A 16684-nucleotide genomic window follows, 5' to 3' on the forward strand; every position below is an offset into this window, starting at 1 on the left:
AAGTTGTCGTTTGGAGGTTTTGTAATTATTTGTTGTGTTTTTTCCCCAAACTAAGAATTATCTGTTGTGTTAACTCATTACCTTCTACCCGAACTGCTCTCATACACTCGTCCTCCTCATCTTAAACTCTTCCCTGTTCCTGTTGTTCGTCTCTCACTTCATGATTTCATCTTTCATTTTGTCTGGCTTTCATTTTGTCATTTTCTTTCTCCCCTCTCTTGGCTGCTCACTGCCTCTCTCTCACTCTCTCTCTCGCTCTCTCTCTCTCTCTCGCCTCTTGCTTGCTCTCTCTCTCTTTCTCTCTCCTCTCTGTCTTTCGCTTTCTGTCTCTCTCTCCTGCTCTCTTTTGCTTACTGCCTCAGTACCCCCTCCCTCTCTTACTCTCACCCTTTCACTCTGCCCTCCCTTCCTCTCTCTACCCCTCCCTCCCTCTCTGTCTCGCTCTCGCTCTCTCTCGTCTTTTTCTCTTTCCTTCTCTCAGCCTTCCTCTCTCCCCTCCCCCTCCCCCTCTTCTCCTTATCTCTCCTTCACTCTCCCCCTGCCCCTTTCATTTTCTGGTCTCTTTTTTCTGCCCCCCCTCCCCTCCTATAGTCTCTTTGCCTACTCTCCCTGTTCTCTCTCTCCATGTTTTCTCTCTCTCTCTCTCTCTCTCTCTCTCTCTCTCTCTCTCTCTCTCTCTCTCTCTCTCTCTCTCTCTCTCTCTCTCTCACTCACTCACTCACTCACCCCTCTGTCTGTCTACCCAGGTTCTCTGTTCCCCTCTCTAAGCTCCCTCTGTGTGTGTGTCTGTCTGTCTCTTTTTCCTCTTTAAGCCTCCCCTAGCTTCTCTTCTCCCTTTCAGTCTTTTCCTTATCTTTCTCTCCTTTTCTACCTTTAGTTCTCGCTGTTCTTTCCCTTTCTTTTCTGTCTCATTTTTTTACTTCATTCTCTTTTTCTTCTCTTTCTCTTCCTGCTCTTCTGTTTTTCCTGCCTCTTTCTGTCCTCTGTTTTGCTTTTCGTCTTTTTCTTTCTGTTAATCTCCCTCTTTATCTTTATTTTCCTTTTTCCTCCCTCGTTTGTGTTTGTGTGTTGATCACCAGGCCATCTAATCCCACAACAAACACACACACACACACACACACACACACACACACACACACACACACACACACACACACACGCACACACACACACACACACACAGACATACGCGTACGTATGTACTTGCACACATCTGTACACACACAAACATGCATGTACGTATGTACTTGCATGCGCACGCACACACACACACACACAGAGTGAGAGTGAGTACACTGGATTAGGATGCTGTCTTTCATAGTTCCTTTATTCTTGTGTGTCAGTCTCAATCACCAGATCTCAAGCCAGGGCTTGAGGCTTGGATAATACTCCTACCTGAACCACTGACCTGGGAGGAGGCTAGCCTCATGCTATCTCTGTCTCTCTCTCCCCCTTTGTCTCTTTATATCTCTTTCCCCCCTCTATCTCTAACTCACTCACTCTCTTCTCTCTCGGTCTCCCTTTCTCTGTCCCCCTCCCTTTCCTTCTCTCTCCCCTTCTTGACAACTGGCTCAGAGACATTCTGATTGGAGGATGAGCCTCGACACCTATGTCATTATTCGATTAGATCGGATGAAGGACACATTCCTGTTTAAGGACAGTGTGTTAGGGAAGTAAATCTGTTCGAAGGTGTCATAATTTTTCTGTATGATTTTACTTAAAAAAGTAAGTGTTATTAGAAGACTGTCTTCAGCTGAAGCTGGTGTCCTGTATTGATTTTTGCATGGATTGTTCTCGCAATCATAGCTTAACAATACCTTAAACTAAATAGTGATGAGGTGATGATCAGTAAAGCAAAGTGATAAGTTTTCGTTTGCTTTCATTATTTTATTCACAAGACACACTTGTGTTGTTGGTGGCCACCAACCATAATCTTAGAAATTAACCAAAATGATGAAAAAGAGTCCCTTTCAGTCACGATAACATATGGAGAAAGAACAGTTGTATAGATCATTTCGGAGTAATTTTTTTCTTTAATATTTACGGACTCCCTTTGCATTTGACACCTAAGCCTAATTTGGGCAAATTCTTTCAGTCTCAGAAGATATTTGCTAATTGCTTCCCTGCAGTGTTAATGTCTGACTCTGCTTGTTCTTCTGTTGTTTTTTGTTCCAGGAGGAGGCGAGCCGGCGCCTGGGTAGATGTGAGCCCAAGGTAATGGCCAGGCTGGTGGACGCAGGCACACAGACAGATCCGGTCGTTGTGCTGTCCTTGGCCCAGGCTGCCGTGCTAGGTCTTATCTCCCAGAATGAAGTGTTTGGCGCTACCATCGCACCCAACGGCTTCTACACCGGTGAACCCAAAGAGTCCCCAGCACCACCAGTAGACGGAGTTGACTACGAATACGCAGACCAACTTATTGGAGCCAACGGAGATTACCTAGGAGACAATTTGGGAGAAGACGGCCAGATGCAACCCAGCTGCAGCCAGAGGAGGTGGCAACAGGGCCCCCCACAACATCCTGACAGTAAAATGGTTGGTCCTGATCGGCACAGTGTCCAAGGCGGTGATGGGTCTTCGTCCCATGTGAAAGGAGAAGGGGTGAACTCTGGGATGGCTTCGTGTGTCCACATGCTGAACAACCTGGCTCCCAGAGGTGGTTTAGTGCAAGTAGACCCAGCCAGCCTCAGAGTTTCCAACAAGAACTGTGTGGAGTGCGAACGGGACACCTCTACCCAGCAGCAAGCCAATGCACATGGGCACCCTCCTCCTTCCCAGGTGGGCCACAGAGGCGGGGAGCCGGGCCACAGAGCGGTGCAGAGCCAGCGTAGCATGGGAGGTCACAGTCGAGGTGGGCGGGAGGATGAGGAGGAGGTAGAACATCAGGGGAACAGCATGATGAAGCCCACCCAACAGGAAGAGGCCATCAGCAGCTATTTCCAGACCAGTGAGGTTGGCAGCTATGACTCGGGTGAAATGGCTATGGGGGGCGAGTACGAGGACAACAGCCAAGGCATGATGTGGACAGACGGGAACAGCGGAGGGGGAGGGCAACAACAGCAACAACATCACCAGCCTCCACGCCGGCATGGTGGCCGCAGGGTGGACAGGCTGGACATTAACATCCAAATCGACGAGTCGTACTGTGTGGATGTAGGAGATGGCCTGAAGCGCTGGAAGTGCCGCATGTGTGACAAGTCGTACACCTCCAAGTACAACCTGGTCACACACATCCTGGGCCACAATGGCATTAAGCCACATGCCTGCCCCCACTGTGGGAAGCTCTTCAAGCAGCCTAGTCATCTTCAAACCCACTTGCTTACCCATCAGGGTACCCGGCCCCACAAGTGCACAGTCTGCAAAAAGGGCTTCACCCAGACCAGCCACCTGAAGCGCCACATGCTACAGCACACTGACATCAAGCCCTATAGCTGCCGCTTCTGCCGTCGTGGTTTCGCCTACCCCAGCGAGCTACGTGCCCATGAGGCCAAGCATGAGCGTGGCCGCTGCCATGTCTGTTCGCAGTGCGGCATGGAGTTCCCAACCTATGCCCATCTGAAACGCCACCAGACCAGCCACCAGGGCCCTCATACCTTCCAGTGCACAGAATGCAACAAGTCGTTTGCCTACCGTAGCCAGCTCCAGAACCACCTCTTGAAACACCAGAGCCCACGGCCTTACACCTGCTCCCAGTGCGGCCTGGAGTTTGTTCAGCTTCACCACCTGCGGCAGCACTCGCTCACTCACAAGGTACTGACACCGCCACCCGACACTTTTGCTCCTACCCAGAGTCACTGACTGCTCTAATCACAGACACATTGTAAATATTGTGTTTTATACCTCACTAGACTGCTTAGCTTGTGCTTTTGTCATTTAAAAGAAACAATGTAGTGGCGAGTTAAAACAGACAAAAATTAAAAGAGAAAGGCACTATTGGATCATCAAAGGGTGGCTAACACCTCTGTTGCCCAAGGGGCCATCCTCAGTGTCATCATCTGTCCTTCACCCACTGAGATCTGAGTGAAGTAGACAGGTAAGAGCACACACCTGGGCAGGCATCCATCCACCATGCTACATCCGTTTATGTCTTCATGTTGGATGTATGTACTCAGTGAAAATTCCACACTAAACCTGATTTGGAAATTAGAGGCCTGATGAGTTAGGCTGCCTGTTGAACAGACAAGGCGTGGCATCTAAAGAAAAGACATGGTCTACACACAGTGCCCAGGCTCATGCACCAAAACTGATCTTATAAAGAAAATAATAAGAATAAAAATGAGATTTGCCAAACATTTCAGAGAGGACCTAGGAATTTAATCTTAAATGTCATTACGAGTCAAAACCTGAAGCTAGTCCATTGACAGTAATTTATCTAGAGACTTGAGTGAAAGTTTTTGACATTGAAAAAACAGGGTGCCTATGTTAGAGTAAAACACCCTGCCTCAATCTCCCATTCGCTGTCAAGTGAGCATCTTTAGGATGTCATGAAGTAGAAGGTTGTCACTAGCTTTGGTGAAAACATATTCATGGCCCAACTGTCCAGTACTATACAAATGACACAAATTCTTTTTCAAATCATATTTGATTGCTTTGATTAACCTTTTTTTAGCTCATTCTTTATTATATTTGTTTTCATTGCAGAAGGAGACATTTTCACTATTCAGTACACCAGGAAATGCCTGGACACCCAATCTGTACTGTGCAAATCAAAACAAAAGATGAAAGATATCAGAATGAAGTATGCCTCCACACCACGTTATGAGTGTGAATCAGGTCTTTGCCTTGTCAGGTCAACATACCAGGATGACGGAAGGACATTGTAGTGTAGAAGCAGAATAGGCAGTCTGTTCATTTTCAGTGGTATTGGAAATACATAATACCATCTTATACACCGCATTAACCTTCATTTTAATGAAACTTCTATAATGATTCAATGTCAACTGTCTATTCCTAAACACACTTACAGTGAAAGAAAGCTATTGGAATAGGAACAGATTTTTTTTCTATTTCATATAGGACTATTATTTGTCTTTATTCTTAATGAAATTGGGGCCTTGTTGACAGGCTAAAATATACATACGTTTTAAACTGTCATTCACACTCCCTATTTCACAATTTGGGCAGGACACTCCCAAGAAATTTACTAGGCCCTTACTCAACACCTCACAGACACACAAAAACACAAGAATATGAGAATACTGCATTTATTGACATTATCTTAGCTCTACTCCGAGATGACGGAAAATGGCCAAACAGACACTATCATAATCTGAGTAAGACTTCTTTGATCACAGAATCAAATCACATTCTCAAGACACTTGCAATCCGGCCAAAATATTGAGCATGATCTCCATTGTGACTAATTTTTGTTTCTAGTAAGTCTGGCATCTATTCACTGCTCCCCCTGGTGGCGGGAGATAAATATATTTTTGTAGTGCAGACGGTGGGTGGACTGTCAGTCTGCCAGGATTATCTGGCTGTTCTAATGCTGTCTCTCTGCGTAATAGTGACTTATAATTAAAGAGAGTCCCTATTTAACATTTTTAGTAACCTACTGTCCATGTGCTCACTCCGAAACTGATTGAGCTTTTAACTTAACCTGAATCCAAAGTGCAGTGTGTAGGCCACAGTGGAGTGCAGCACATATATGCAGCTACCCATGCTCAAGCCTTGCTCTTGTCTCCTCTTTTAATACTTTATTCCAGTGGTTATACATTGTACATACCATATGGATGAGGATATATGAGACATGGAATTAGAACAGCTAACCAAGAGTACTTCCTGGTTTAATGTGCAGATCGGTATTGGTAAAACTAAGATGGCTACTGTAATATGTTGATATTGTGAAGAGAATGAACAGTGCCTTATGGGCAGGACATGAGAACTGTTAAATTATATTGTCTAAGACAACTGACACTGGAATCACAGTTAACATTCACTTTGTATAAGTGAATATGACACAAATGTTGGCCCTCAGAGTTTCATCGGCTAGACTAATCTTTTTTTTTTCCATGAAGACATGCTGAGAAGTTTTGTGGCAGAAAAATTATAATTTAACCAATTGATTTTAGATGGGGGAGTTGAGTCTATTTAAAGGTAATGGTTAACCTGCTCTTTGGCCTGGTGGCAGGCACTTACTTAATCCTTCACCACTTAAGGGGCAGATAGCACCTCTGTCTTTAGAATGAATAATTCAACTCCTTCTTTTTGGACGATTTTTGGATGAACTAAGGGTTTCAGTTAAATCGGCTCTGACTGACCTTTTTCCTTGCATTTGTACTTCTCAGGGGATGAAAGGCCATAAGTGTGACGTGTGTTCGCGAGAGTTCACCTTGTCTGCCAACCTGAAGAGACACATGCTCATTCACAACAGCATCCGGCCTTTCCAGTGTCACGTCTGCTTCAAGAGTTTCATCCAGAAACAGACCCTGAAGACCCATATGATCGTTCACCTGCCCGTCAAGCCATTCAAGTGCAAGGCGAGTATTTGAGTTTGATAAAACTACTTTTCGAGGCATCTGGGTAGTGTAACAGTCTATTCTGTTGCTTACCAACACGGGGCTCGCTGGATCGCATCCCCGTGTTACCTCCGGCTTGGTCGGGCATCCCTACAGACACATTTGCCCTGTCTGCGGGTGGGAAGCCAGATGTGGGTATGGGTCCTGGTCGCTGTACTAGCACCACCTCTGGTCGGCTGGGGCACCTGTTCGGGGAGAAGGGGGAACTGGGGGGAATAGCATGATCCTCCCACATGTTACGTCTCCCTGGCGAAACTCCTCACTGTCAGGTGAAAAGAAACAGCTGGCGACTCCACATGTACTGGAGGAGGTATGTGGTAGTCTGCAGCCTTCCCCGGATCGGCAGAGGGAGTGGGGCAGTGACCGGGGCAGCTCGGAAGAGTGGGTAATTGGCCAGATACAATTGGGGAGAAAAAAAATCCCCCCCCAAAAAAAACCACTTCTCAAAATGTTTTTTTTTCTTATTAATATACACTGGGTTATGTGACAACTCATACTAATCAACATAAATCGATAAAAAAAACGGGAACCCCAATGATCTGCTTCATTCAGTTTAATTTGGCTTCAGCTGAATTTAGTTTAATTTAAGTTGAAATCACTGAATAACACTTGCAAGAAGGAAACTAATGAAATAGGTTTTTAGAAAGCGCTGGTTATTGCAACGAATTTGATGAGGAAATATTCAAAGAAAATCCCACAGAGGTTACCCTTACGTGAGGGAATAATATTACTTCTGAAAATGTTTTGTCATTTCATTATTCGGACATGGAAACGTAAATGATATTCCTATCAGAATTTAACGGTCTCAGTCACTGTGTGTAGGCATACTCTAGTGTCTCTTTCTATGAAAACGTGAAACGTGTCCCCTACTTTTATTCCATGGTTTTATATATGTGTGTGTGTGTGTGTGTGTGTACGTACATATATATATATATATATACACTACCGTTCAAAAGTTTGGGATCACCCAAACAATTTTGTGTTTCCATGAAAAGTCACACTTATTCACCACCATATGTTGTGAAATGAATAGAAAATAGAGTCAAGACATTGACAAGGTTAGAAATAATGATTTGTATTTGAAATAAGATTTTTTTTACATCAAACTTTGCTTTCGTCAAAGAATCCTCCATTTGCAGCAATTACAGCATTGCAGACCTTTGGCATTCTAGCTGTTAATTTGTTGAGGTAATCTGGAGAAATTGCACCCCACGCTTCCAGAAGCAGCTCCCACAAGTTGGATTGGTTGGATGGGCACTTCTTTGAGCAGATTGAGTTTCTGGAGCATCACATTTGTGGGGTCAATTAAACGCTCAAAATGGCCAGAAAAAGAGAACTTTCATCTGAAACTCGACAGTCTATTCTTGTTCTTAGAAATGAAGGCTATTCCATGCGAGAAATTGCTAAGAAATTGAAGATTTCCTACACCGGTGTGTACTACTCCCTTCAGAGGACAGCACAAACAGGCTCTAACCAGAGTAGAAAAAGAAGTGGGAGGCCGCGTTGCACAACTGAGCAAGAAGATAAGTACATTAGAGTCTCTAGTTTGAGAAACAGACGCCTCACAGGTCCCCAACTGGCATCTTCATTAAATAGTACCTGTTAGAGCCTGTTTGTGCTGTCCTCTGAAGGGAGTAGTACACACCGGTGTAGGAAATCTTCAATTTCTTAGCAATTTCTCGCATGGAATAGCCTTCATTTCTAAGAACAAGAATAGACTGTCGAGTTTCAGATGAAAGTTCTCTTTTTCTGGCCATTTTGAGCGTTTAATTGACCCCACAAATGTGATGCTCCAGAAACTCAATCTGCTCAAAGAAGTGCCCATCCAACCAATCCAACTTGTGGGAGCTGCTTCTGGAAGCGTGGGGTGCAATTTCTCCAGATTACCTCAACAAATTAACAGCTAGAATGCCAAAGGTCTGCAATGCTGTAATTGCTGCAAATGGAGGATTCTTTGACGAAAGCAAAGTTTGATGTAAAAAAAATCTTATTTCAAATACAAATCATTATTTCTAACCTTGTCAATGTCTTGACTCTATTTTCTATTCATTTCACAACATATGGTGGTGAATAAGTGTGACTTTTCATGGAAAACACGAAATTGTTTGGGTGATCCCAAACTTTTGAACGGTAGTGTATATATATATATATATATATATATATATATATATATATATATATATATATATATATATACGTACTTTGTTTCTTATTGCTTTTTCATTACACAAAGACACACCAAAGGGGAAAAAAAACCTTAAAAATGTCTGGATTGCACCGTCTCCGCAAAGTCCGCACATTTCTGTGACATATTCAGCGCACCATTCACTTATCTAGTCATCGACATGTACACGTCGTCCATTTCTCCCATTTCTCTCGATGTTGCTCCTCTTGAGTTTTTATCCTGTGAGTCAATAATTTCATATCATATAATGCTTTCACTATTTTCAGCCATTCATCCTGTGTTGGTGGTTCTGCCTTGTACCACCTTTCTTAATGGCCTTTTTACAAGCTGCCAACAAGATTTTCAACAAATATCTGTCTTCTCTTAACACAATATCTCCTGTAATATTTCCAAAAGTACAGTACCATCCATGACATAGGTATATCATAGCCCAGGATTTCATTAATAACCAACCATATGAACATTTTCCCAGAACTGTACAATTTCAGGGCAAAGCCAAAATACATGGTCTACATTTATTGCCCCACATTTATTGCTAGCAACATGGTTGTGCTATAGAAAAATATTTATTCTTAATTTTAGGTGTAATAAAGAATCTAATTACATTCTTCCAACAATGTTCTCTCCAGGTACGAGAAGATGTTGTAGACTGTTGTGTTCTCCAAATATGCAACCATTCATCTTCTGTTACGTTCACATCTAGTTCTTTTTCCTATTTCAGCTTTACATATAATGTTGTGTTTCCTCTTCTCTTCATTAGGTGCTGATATAATGTAGATATTATTCTAAATTTCTTTGAATTGTAAACACTACTTATGGTTCTAATTATTCCATTTTTATCTAAGTTTACATTGTGCTGTATTTTTTTCTGTCATAAAAGTTCCTTAATTGTAAATATCTGAAGAAGTCTTGGTTGTTTAATGTATAGTTTTTTTTCAGCTCCCGGAAACTCGTAACATTCCCATCCTTTATTGCTGCACATAATGCTGTTATACCACTTGGAATCCATTGTTTGAACCTGTGGTCAAGAGTGCCTGAATAAAATGTCTGTCATAGGCTATCCATCGAAGTAGTCTTAAGTTCTATATATTTTTATTTTTATATATATTTTTTTTTTCTCTCTAGGTTTGTGGCAAGTCTTTCAACAGAATGTACAACCTTCTTGGCCACATGCACCTCCACGCTGGCAGTAAGCCCTTCAAGTGTCCTTACTGCACCAGTAAGTTCAATCTGAAGGGCAACCTCAGCAGGCACATGAAGGTCAAGCATGGAATGGATGTCTCACCTGAGGGACAAGGTAACGCCAGCTGCTCTCTTTTACTTGTTTGTTTCTTTTTTTAATTATTATTATACTTTGACATATCTGGGGAAGATGGATGCATATAATTCTTTCAGCGACGCCATTTTTCACATTACATACACTACCGTTCAAAAGTTTGGGATCACATTGAAATGTCCATATTTTTGAAGGAAAAGCACTGTACTGTTCAATGAAGATAACTTTAAACTAGTCTTAACTTTAAAGAAATACACTCTATACATTGCTAATGTGGTAAATGACTTCTAGCTGCAAATGTCTGGTTTTTGGTGCAATATCTACATAGGTGTATAGAGGCCCATTTCAAGCAACTATCACTCCAGTGTTCTAATGGTACAATGTGTTTGCTCATTGGCTCAGAAGGCTAATTGATGATTAGAAAACCCTTGTGCAATCATGTTCACACATCTGAAAACAGTTTAGCTTGTTACAGAAGCTACAAAACTGACCTTCCTTTGAGCAGATTGAGTTTCTGGAGCATCACATTTGTGGGGTCAATTAAACGCTCAAAATGGCCAGAAAAAGAGAACTTTCATCTGAAACTCGACAGTCTATTCTTGTTCTTAGAAATGAAGGCTATTCCATGCGAGAAATTGCTAAGAAATTGAAGATTTCCTACACCGGTGTGTACTACTCCCTTCAGAGGACAGCACAAACAGGCTCTAACCAGAGTAGAAAAAGAAGTGGGAGGCCGCATTGCACAACTGAGCAAGAAGATAAGTACATTAGAGTCTCTAGTTTGAGAAACAGACGCCTCACAGGTCCCCAACTGGCATCTTCATTAAATAGTACCCGCAAAACACCAGTGTCAACATCTACAGTGAAGAGGCGGCTGCGGGATTCTGGGCTTCAGGGCAGAGTGGCAAAGAAAAAGCCATATCTGAGACTGACCAATAAAAGAAAAAGATTAAGATGGGCAAAAGAACACAGACATTGGACAGAGGAAGACTGGAAAAAAGTGTTGTGGACGGATGAATCCAAGTTTGAGGTGTTTGGATCACAAAGAAGAACGTTTGTGAGACGCAGAACAAATGAAAAGATGCTGGAAGAATGCCTGACGCCATCTGTTAAGCATGGTGGAGGTAATGTGATGGTCTGGGGTTGCTTTGGTGCTGGTAAGGTGGGAGATTTGTACAGGGTAAAAGGGATTCTGAATAAGGAAGGCTATCACTCCATTTTGCAACGCCATGCCATACCCAGTGGACAGCGCTTGATTGGAGCCAATTTCATCCTACAACAGGACAATGACCCTAAACACACCTCCAAATTGTGCAAGAACTATTTAGAGCAGAAGCAGGCAGCTGGTATTCTATCGGTAATGGAGTGGCCAGCGCAGTCACCAGATCTGAACCCCATTGAGCTGTTGTGGGAGCAGCTTGACCGTATGGTACGCAAGAAGTGCCCATCCAACCAATCCAACTTGTGGGAGCTGCTTCTGGAAGCGTGGGGTGCAATTTCTCCAGATTACCTCAACAAATTAACAGCTAGAATGCCAAAGGTCTGCAATGCTGTAATTGCTGCAAATGGAGGATTCTTTGACGAAAGCAAAGTTTGATGTAAAAAAAATCTTATTTCAAATACAAATCATTATTTCTAACCTTGTCAATGTCTTGACTCTATTTTCTATTCATTTCACAACATATGGTGGTGAATAAGTGTGACTTTTCATGGAAAACACAAAATTGTTTGGGTGATCCCAAACTTTTGAACGGTAGTGTACATTAACATGTTGGAACTGCCCACTGAGCAGCTTCAGCAGTAGAAATGAGGGCTGACGGTGGGATACCCCTAGTGAAAATGGCGATTTTGGTTGGTTGGCCAGATTATAAGATATTACATTGTTTTGCATCTATAAGTTCTATTGTTTCTTTAGATACACCAAAACATAATCAGAAACAACAGCACATTGTATTTGTCCTTACCTTTTTAGACATACTGCACCAAGTGAATAAAAATCAGTCAAAATGTCCATTTTCTCAAAACAATGTACTCTCTGTTTACAAAAAAAAAACTTTTTTGAAACTTGGTTTGCAGACATAGCCACCAAATATGACATGGTGCTTCCCAAGACAAATACCTAGTAATTTACTGAAGGTTTTTTTATATCCTTTGTCATTTTGTATTAACAGTCGTAAATGTGGAAAAAAATGGGTAAAAACTGAGAACATTTTGTCATGTTCAAAATCTATGAATATATCAAGAGAATAACATATTGACAAATGCCTCTATAAATTACCAACGATTTAGTCATTCATGGGGCTGAAACAGGAAAATTCACAAAGATGTGCTGTTTTGCCAAGAAAGTGTTTTTACTGATATGCAGATGTCTTTTTTTTAAAGGACATATTCTCCAATTTGACAAAATACATTTTTAAATTAATGAAAGTCCTAGTGCAAAAAGTGATTTGACCTTTGTAACTAAATAATTAAAAAGGTCACAAATGTGAAACATTGTGATTGGATGGAAGGGGGGGGCTATTCACATAGGTTGTATCACTTAAGTGTCCCCCTCAGGGGCATGTTGGCAGCAGTTGTAGAGGGAATGGGGGGTGGGGGGGACAAATATGCCTTTCACACATGCAGTCTTTCCCTGGAATGTTTGGGGACGCTTCCTGCATGGGGGTCATGTGTGAATGGGAGCAGGTATCGATATTCAGGGAAATCTGTACCACAAATTTCCCACCTCAAGACCATGTAACGTTTCAGGGAAAATGCCGGTCAGGCTGTGTTGTGAATGAAAGCAGTGACTTTGCAGGGAAGCACACGTGAAGGGTTTCGTGCTGTCACGTGGAGCGAGCGAACCAATCACAAGACTTCGCTGACGACACATTTGAATCCACGTCGGTTGCCTTGCCTCGCTGGTGGTTTGATAACTGCAATTCAGGTTTTTTTTTTTCCAAGAATGTCTGGAAGCGGGACAGATTCCGAAACATCCGCACAGAGGATGAAATTGATAGGCAGCTGTGAGAAACAGTTAGCTGTTGCTGAATATAATAAGAATATAATAAGAGATGTCTTGTTTAATGTTTAATTGGTTATACATACATCCGGCCTTGGCCCATCTCCTTCTGTTGCGTTTTATGGCGGTTGGCATCCATAAGTGTCGCATTACCGCCCTCTGCTGGACTGTCCCTTGCCCCGTCTATTCTGGCATTGCCATGGCATGTGTGAAAAGGCGCAAGACAGAATAGGTTCCTGAATGTGGCTGCATGTGTGAATAGTGAAAATCACTAGCGGTGCCTGAAAGGTTATCCCAGTGATTTACCGGGAACTATGTGTGAAAGGCACTTATTAAGTTTTCTCCCCCCTGATTTTCACAGCTGGTTCAGGATTCACACCAGTGACCTTGTGGTCTTAAAACCACTTCTTACTTTTGGGCTCTACTGCCCCATTTAATTGTTTACAAATGTTATTTTCCCCAAACGGGATACAAGCACATCTTTTGTTTTTCTTTTCCAAACAAGGTATTTATTTGACAGACACAGTTAAAGAAAAGGCAGCTTCACTTGCTTGCTCGTGCTTTATCAAACTGGCATTTTTTGTTTTTGTCAGGATTGTAGATGTCTTTGTTTGGACGGGTAACGGGGTACATGCTTTAGTTCCTTTACTGAGACTTATATGTTGGTTTGATCACATCATACTTTGTTTTTTACAGGTTTTGTTTTGCACAGAATATGCTAGGAATTCTGCTAGCAGAGTAAGCTTATCACAAAAAAAAACTGATCAGGATTTTTTTTTTTTTACCCCAGTTTTAATAAAATGCAGGACAGATTGACTGACTAATGCGAAATCTGGTTTGCCACAACTTGTGGTATCTACCATTGTGGAGGCAGTGACACAGATGGTGACTATATTGTGCCGCATGTGGCAGCATAGCTCTGGGACTTAATATTTTTACAATGACTACATGAGGACTCTTGTCAGAAATCCCTTAGATTTCCAATCCTGGATCTCATTTTTAATCCCTTTGCTGTGAAAGACTGCCATTTACACATGCCCTTTAGCAGTCTGTTTTTATTTGATAGAAGATAGCTTTGGTAATGTTTCTCGTTAATCGTTTTTTAATTGCTATTTTGCAGAAGTGCTTCCAGATATGGAGAGTCAGGGGGAATATGAAGGGCAAAACTTCAACTTTACATCACCAAACAATATGGACAATGGCAGCTCCCAGAACCTCACTAAACTCACGACGGCAAACATGGAGGACATGGAGGAGTATTACAACTTTGGGAAGGATACAAGCAACTACACTACGCCATGAGTGGTGACAAAGCAGATAAAAAAAAATTTTCTGTTTGTTTCTGAGGCAGAAACAATTTGCAAATTGCTGTCTGGGCTTTGGAAGACACTAGGGTGTTTTTTGTTTTTTCCGTTTTGGCCTCCTCCAAGAGCCCAGAACTAATGAAGACTGATGAGAGGCCGGGAAGGAGACGCACTTCAAAGGAGACGTTTCAGCTCTGTTGCTGCAAACAGAGACGCTGAGACTGTTGACATGGTCTGGAGCTCCTTTTTGGAATTACTTCCCTACCGATTCAACACCTTTCTGATGGACTGTCAAATCTGTATGTTGTGTGTATGTACCAGTTATTTAAAAGAAAAAAAAAGAAAAGAAAAAGAAAAAAGTTGCAGTCGCCGAGCCATCACAATTGCATTTGATGTGCGAAAAATTTGTTTACCATTTCATCATTCACAAAAAAAAATGTATGCCCTTATATTTTTTACTTAAAGTGCCAGAAAGATATGTTCGCAACTACGCTTTCACCGTGTCCGCTATTTACTCACTGTATATCAAACGTTTGATGCATAGTCACAACATATTCATAGGTGTGAATGCTCTTACTAAACGATTCCTAATAGTAGTTACCCATTCCTGCCCTATTCTCAGTCAGAAACATGCCCCTCTTGCAATGTGTGCGTGTGTGTGCGTGTGTGTGCGCGTGTGTGTGTGCGCACGCCTTGCATAGGACACTGTGCACCATATCCTCGCCAGGGCACTTACTACCAAAGTTACAACTGTCCTGTGACGGCTGATGCGAGAAAATAATGTGACCAACTTGTAAAGCACAAATGATTGTGCAGCATTCGGTGTGTTTCTCCACCATTTTCTGTTTTCACACAGTTTAGATTGACATTAATAATCCTACCCCCCCGTAGTGAGCGTCCTGCTCAAGGTTTGAACAGTTAGCGATCGAACAGTACAATGCACTTTCCATTGAATCCTGTCATTTTCTGTGAAAGCTGTCCTCCATTAGTAACAGAAGCGCTTGGGGAAACGAGATACTAGAATCTTTCAGGCACCCATAACCGCAATATTATTTTACACGAAGAGGTATGCCTTTTGTAAACTGCAGTTTCATTGATATGGATATTTCAATTGTCAATTTGCAAGTGGTTTGAGGAATGAGGAGTTTGTACGGAGACTCAGCAGTATGTTTTTTTTTTTTTTTTTTAATGTTTGTAGTTTCAGGACTTTGTTAAATTCAGTGCTGGTTCAATTCATTTTTTGATTTACACAATTTAATGAACCTACACGCACCCTTAGACTTGACAAAAAAAAAGAAAAAAAAAGGTTGAGAATTAGAGACCTTAAAAGGGTTAACATATCCATACCTATTAATAGAAAGAAGAACATGTAGTCCGTCGTTGTCAAAGAATTGGCAGGTTGTAGTTAATTTTTCAGTTGTTTAAATCGAAAATGGATTGATACCAGTCCTGCTGTTCTTAGTTATGTTTTGGGGAAAAGAGTCAGCTCCCCCTGTCCTGCCATGCAGGTCAGCCTTGATATGCACACTAAACCAGAGAAATGGTATATTAGGTTTTTTTTTCCTTTTTTTTTTTCTTTTTTTTTTTTTGAATGAGGAATATCAAACGGAGGCCTCATGGAAATTTACCATGACTTATTTAATAAAGGTTCTCTAGTTTAAAGCATGAAAGCCTGTGTTTTAATCTGTCACCATTTCAGGGTTCATCCAAGTTGTCCAAATTTAGTCCAAATTAATCATGATGTAACACTGTAGTACAACGCTCAAGGCCATACAGATTTAATCACATATCCAACAAGTTACGGTGAAGAAAATAGAGCTAGCGAAAAAAATGTTTTACAAAAAAAACCCCGTGGAAAGCAAAGTGAACTTTCCAGAACAGTTTTGAAGGGTTTAAACTTTTTCTCTTGCTTGTACTGAAGGAGAAGGCATAGTTTAGACAACATGAAATTAATATTAAATTTATCCGCTAGTATTTCTGCACACTACAAAATAAGTTACAGAAAGGGCGACATGCATAGAAGCACTGCTGTCCTGGGAAGCCGTTTTGCTGCCGTCCCTGTGGTGATCAGTGGTGTTTAAAAAGGTCTCTGTTTAACAGCATCATATCAGTATAAGTGCAAAGAAGTTATTCAGTCCTGTGAGAGCCAGGGTAATGCTTCCTGTGGACTAAATAATAATAATGATAGTAATGACGATGATGATGAGGGCGGCACGGTGGTGCAGTGGTTAGCACGGTCGCCTCACAGCAAGAAGGTCCTAGGTTCGAGCCCCGGGGTAGTCCAACCTTGGGGGTCGTCCCGGGTCGTCCTCTGTGTGGAGTTTGCATGTTCTCCCTGTGTCTGCATGGGTGTGCTCCGGTTTCCTCCCACAGTCCAAAGACATGGAGGTCAGGTGAATC

At 42.0% G+C, this 16684-nt stretch overlaps 1 protein-coding gene across 1 annotated transcript in view; it reads left to right on the forward strand.

The window, feature by feature from the left end:
- znf710b (zinc finger protein 710b) overlaps positions 1-16010 on the forward strand; it is a 61447-nt gene extending 45437 nt beyond the window's left edge. The window contains exons 2-5 of the mRNA XM_056278606.1: positions 2176-3750; positions 6288-6479; positions 9829-10000; positions 14101-16010. Coding sequence (XP_056134581.1) covers positions 2218-3750; positions 6288-6479; positions 9829-10000; positions 14101-14282 — 2079 coding nt within the window. The 5' untranslated portion in view covers positions 2176-2217 and the 3' untranslated portion in view covers positions 14283-16010. The remainder of the gene's footprint in view (positions 1-2175; positions 3751-6287; positions 6480-9828; positions 10001-14100) is intronic.
- Positions 16011-16684: the final 674 nt, after the last annotated feature.

This window comes from Lampris incognitus, chromosome 4 (assembly GCF_029633865.1).
Source record: "Lampris incognitus isolate fLamInc1 chromosome 4, fLamInc1.hap2, whole genome shotgun sequence".
Classification (NCBI taxonomy): domain Eukaryota; kingdom Metazoa; phylum Chordata; class Actinopteri; order Lampriformes; family Lampridae; genus Lampris; species Lampris incognitus.